This window comes from Clytia hemisphaerica, unplaced genomic scaffold (genome assembly GCF_902728285.1).
Source record: "Clytia hemisphaerica strain Z4C2 unplaced genomic scaffold, Clytia hemisphaerica genome assembly, whole genome shotgun sequence".
Lineage (NCBI taxonomy): Eukaryota > Metazoa > Cnidaria > Hydrozoa > Leptothecata > Clytiidae > Clytia > Clytia hemisphaerica.
The window spans coordinates 948,284-953,305 of NW_027104384.1; the positions used below are offsets into that span (position 1 = coordinate 948,284).

At 38.2% G+C, this 5,022-nt stretch overlaps 2 protein-coding genes across 2 annotated transcripts in view; both read left to right on the top strand.

Moving 5' to 3' along the window:
- Positions 1-221: 221 nt before the first annotated feature.
- Positions 222-2,507, top strand: LOC136819390 (uncharacterized). The gene is made up of 3 exons (XM_067075624.1): positions 222-1,388; positions 1,435-2,368; positions 2,470-2,507. The coding sequence occupies exons 1-3, from the start codon at positions 222-224 to the stop codon at positions 2,505-2,507; spliced, it is 2,139 nt and encodes a 712-aa protein (XP_066931725.1).
- A 1,256-nt stretch (positions 2,508-3,763) lies between these two features.
- LOC136819391 (putative leucine-rich repeat-containing protein DDB_G0290503) overlaps positions 3,764-5,022 on the top strand; it is a 7,079-nt gene continuing 5,820 nt past the window's right edge. Inside the window, exon 1 of the mRNA XM_067075625.1 lies at positions 3,764-4,405. Within this exon, the coding sequence (XP_066931726.1) occupies positions 3,764-4,405 (642 nt within the window). The remainder of the gene's footprint in view (positions 4,406-5,022) is intronic.

Genomic DNA, 5,022 nt, shown 5'->3' on the forward strand with positions numbered 1-5,022 from the left:
ACGTCAGCACTATCCAAAAACGAATTCCCTGAGATCGATCACATTGTCAACTTCGATCTCTATGTCGACGACTGTATCACTGGAGAAGACAATCTCAAAACCGCCATGGAAAGAGCCGACCAAATGAAAATCTCACTCGGTAGAGGTGGATTCCGATTAAAAGGCTTCACGATCCTCCAGAATCACTCTCCAAAGATGGCAAATCAATCGGTGTAGGAGGAATGATTTGGTATCCTAAAGATGACGAAGTATCGATCGACGTATCCGAACTAAACTTCGCCAAGAAACGACGAGGAAAGAAACCAGATGAGAAAGTTGGTATCGTTCCATCCACCCTCACAAAGCGTCATTGCGTATCCAAGGTGCACGAGCTATTCGACATCACTGGGAAGATCACACCAATCACTGCGTCACTCAAGATTGATCTCCACAACATCGTACAACGTGGTTTGAAGTGGGACGATGCCATACCGGACAACCATAGAGCCATATGGGAATCCAACTTCGAAATGATTCAAGAGATAAAATCAATTCGATACGCCAGAGCCATCGTGCCTGATGATGCAGCCAACTTAATGATTGAGACCATCGACTTCGGTGATGCAACCGTTGCTATCTATGCCAGAATACTACGTTTAAACGGTGAATATTCGTGCCAACTCGTATTTGCTCGATCAAAGATTTTGTCATCGTCAACTCAACCTCGAGCTGAACTCGAAGCAGCTGTCCTCAACACTCATACTTCCGAAGTCGTCAAACGTGCATTGAAGTCCAAACACAACGGATCAATCAAATTGACAGACAGCACCATCGTTCTACACTGGATCAGTAATGATGAAATCTCTCTCAAGCCATTCGTTCGAAATCGAATAATCGAAATCATTCGACAAACAACTCGTGAAGATTGGCAACACATCGACACAAACAACATGCTCGCAGATATCGCAACTCGTAAAGGTGCAACAATAGACGATATCAGCAGCAAATCAACATGGATCAATGGGCACTCCTGGCTCAGGGGTGACAAATCAACCTTCCCAACCAAAACTGTAAGTCAAATTAATTTCAATTCTACTGACTTATGTGAAATCAAGAATGAGGCAATTCAAGGCAGTCGTGAAGTTTACTTGGCATCAATGAAGATTGTGTCCGAAGTTCGAGATCACTATTCATGCTCCAAATATCTGATTGACCCAAATAAGTTTCGTTTTCAAAAGGTCATCAGAATACTTGCTCAAGCCATTAAATTTCTACAACTACTTAGATCTTTAGTAGCTCTACGTAAACAATCATCTGCACCAACCTACGAATTCAAATCAAATGGACGACTGACTGACGATCAACTCAAGCAAGCCGAGACGTACTTCTGGCGCAAGGGTACTGAAGAGGTGAAACAGTTCGTCAGTAAAGAGAAGTACAAACGCATATCAACAGAGATTGACGGCCATCCTAACGTATACTGGTCGTATCATGCCAACAGACGAAATCAACGTGATCACTCCGATGACGAAAGTGATGAAAGATCTACATCAAACGACCTTCTGCGTTCCAATCATCAGCAAACATTCACCCATCGCCTACGCCGTCCTGAGTGACGTTCACTGGTACAACAAAGTCGTCAAACATTCCGGCATCGAAGCTACGTTACGCTATGCATCCCAGAAGGCATTCATCATTGAAGGACGCGAAGTTGAAAAGAAGGTCAAAGCATCTTGCAAATTGTGTCGTTTCCTCGAAAAATCGAAAGTCAAAGTCAGCATGGGCAAAACACCAAGTTGTTGCAGAACGATTGCTCCTGCTTTCTATAACACACAATGTGACCTCGCTGGACCCTTCCAAGCCTATTCAAGCCACAACAAACGTAAAACTATCAAGAACTGGTTATCACTCTATTGCTGCATCTCTACATCAACATTGTCAATCAAAGTGATGGACGACTACAGTACTCCGTCGTTCCTCATGTCGTTCACTCGTTTCGCTTACGACAATGGGTATCCAAAGACAATGTACGTTGATCGAGGAAGTCAAATCATCAAAGGCTTCCAAGGCACCAAAATCAGTTTCAACGATCTACAACATCGTCTTCACGTCGACGTTTTGATCGACTTCGAACTTTGTCCAGTTGGAGGTCACAATTACAATGGAAAGGTCGAGAGAAAGATTCGTGAGGTGAAATCATCAATCGAAAAGTCGTTTTCTGGGCATCGGTTATCAGTCATCCAATGGGAAACTATCTGCTCAGAAGTCGCTAATTCAATCAACGATTTGCCCCTCGCACTCAATGGTATTGTGTCCAATTTCGATACCATGGACCTTATCACGCCAAATCGATTGAAGTTAGGACGAAACAATGATCGTAGTCCGGCTGGTCCGTTAGAAGTTACGAAAAGCTTCTCCAAAATACTCGACTCAAACACTGCAATCTACAACGCTTGGTTTGATCAATGGCTCATCAACCATGTACCAAAGTTGATGCACCAACCAAAATGGTTCGTCCAAGATCGTGATATCGCCGTCGACGATATTGTTCTTTTCGCAAAGAATGATTCTGCTATTTCTTCCACTTACCAATACGGAATCGTCAAAGATACGCATCACGGTAATGATAACAAAATTCGTAAAGTGACTGTTCTTTACAAAAATGCTAATGAGAAATCGTTTCGTGAAACAACACGTGCTGTCAGAGAACTGATAGTCATTCATCAAACAGATGAACATGATTTGGTGGATGATCTGAATAGTGTGTATTCAGCTACAAAATAACTTTTGCATCCTGGTTGGGCCAGTGTAACGCGATCATTGAATGAAAAAGTTATTTCGTTTGATTGTTTTTATTTAATTATCACATAAAAAATCGTGCAATAAAAAAATTATACTTTAGCTAATTACTTATAAATAGATTACGTCATTATTCAAAGTCTCTCGGGTATTTGAGAGACTCATAAATCCGATTCACTTTTTCTGATTTCCAATCCAAGTTTTTTTATCATTCTCTATGAGAGAGAAGTGCGAGGAGATGGGTTCGTATACAAAATTTCAACATCAATGAATTTTCAACTTCAACAAATTTAAACTTTCAATTTCATCAATTTTCAATTAAATTTCAACCAATTTTCAAGCTCATTCAGGGATATTCATTTGGGCTAACTTGGTAAGATTTTATTTATTTATCATATTTATCAAAAACACTTTGTAAAAATTTATTTATAGACTTCAATGACACATGGTTTTATCAATATTTCTTTTTCTGTTGAATTCTCAGTGTGCTATTTTCTTGCGAGTTCATGTGTCATTTTTTCTTTGTGCGTCTCATTTTGCTCATTTTCTGTTTGTTCAATCACATTTTTCTCAGTTTTCATTTGCGTCATTTCAGTTTAAGTATTTTATAATTTCAATTTTCAAATTTTCAAATAGTCAATCCTTGTCATTATTTACTTTTCAATTCAATAGTTTGAACCTGTCAATCGTTACAAACGTCTCAAGTTTTATATCCCGCCACAAGATAAAAGGGGAGATCAATTTTATTTTTATTTTTTTAGCCGACTTCAAACAGCAAAACTACCTTCAAAACTACCATCACAACTACCATCACCCATAACATCGAAAGATCTGTCATCGTATCCGTGGAGGACGGTCATGCTTAACTGACGTGGTTGAAAAAAGGGCGTTTAAAGTTTTTTGCTTGATCTTTTTGCTTGGCTATTTTGTCGTTTTACTATCTGGTTCCTTGTTGATTTGGTTTTGATTTGATTTGGTTGCTAATATGAGTCAATCAAAAACGAGGAGCTCATCAGAAATTTCTAAAACGATTGAGGAAATTTTGGACAGAAAGCTAGAGAAACTTGCAACCAAGAAAGATCTTGATGAAATCAAGAATCTTTTTCAGAATTTAAATGATAAAATTGAACTGCAAGATGCAAGGATTACGTCCCTAGAAGAGGACTATGTTAATCACGAGAACAGAATCTCAAAATTACAAAATGAACTCCTTATCTTAAAGGACAAGAATGCTGTTCTTAATAATTCGGTTGATTTTCTTGCTAAACAAAACGATGCACAAGAGCAATATTCTCGAAGAAGCTGTCTAAGAATAAATGGGATCCGAAGGAGTGCAAATGAGTCGAGTTCAGATTGTGTCGAAAAAATTCTTAAAGTTTGCAAAGATATGAACATCAATCTTGAGGCCAGTGATATTGACAGGGCACATCGTGTGGGGAAAGAAAGGAAAACAATGATAGTTAAATTTTATTCTTTCAACAAACGCACGAGCGTATACAAAGCCAGGAAATCAGCCAAAAATAACATTAAAGTTTATCTGGATTTGACGAAGGCACGTTTGAGATTGTTAGATGGTGCAAAAGAATTGATTACGCCAAATTCCAATGTTGATTTTGTTTTTGCAGATGTAAACTGTAACGTAGTCGCAAAGCTGAAAAATGACGATTACAAATTTTTCGACACCATTGCTTCTTTCAAAGACAGAATTCTACAATCATAGGAGCTTTTTCTTGTCACATTATATTTTTGTCATCATCACACATATCGATTAATCTGACTATTTCTGCCTTTCTAAGTTTTTTTTCAATGCCTTTTTTCTATGTTAAAAGCACTGGACGTAATTGTATTGATTGCTTCTTTTGTGTTCTATACATCCTTTTTACACTTTTTTTGTAATTACACGGCAATTATGGAATCATTATTTGAGTTATTACAATTTTATATGTGTTTTTTTATTGATGAGCTATGTTTGGAAATCAACGTCAGGTAAGAGGTTTGTTGACATCAGAATCTTGTAATGGGAGTAAGTTTGCAATATAGAGCGTGCATTGGTTTATTTAACTCTATTAAATTTATTTTAGTGAGCTTTGACTTTTGTGTGGGTTTTGATTTAAGTCTTTTGGTTTTCCCGAATCTCTTATTCTGTCTTCCCTACTTCTTTTTACTTTTTAAGCTTACTCTTCTTCTCCTAGGAGGTGACATTGAGTCGAATCCGGGGCCGGTGGAGAGGGATAACACCTTGTC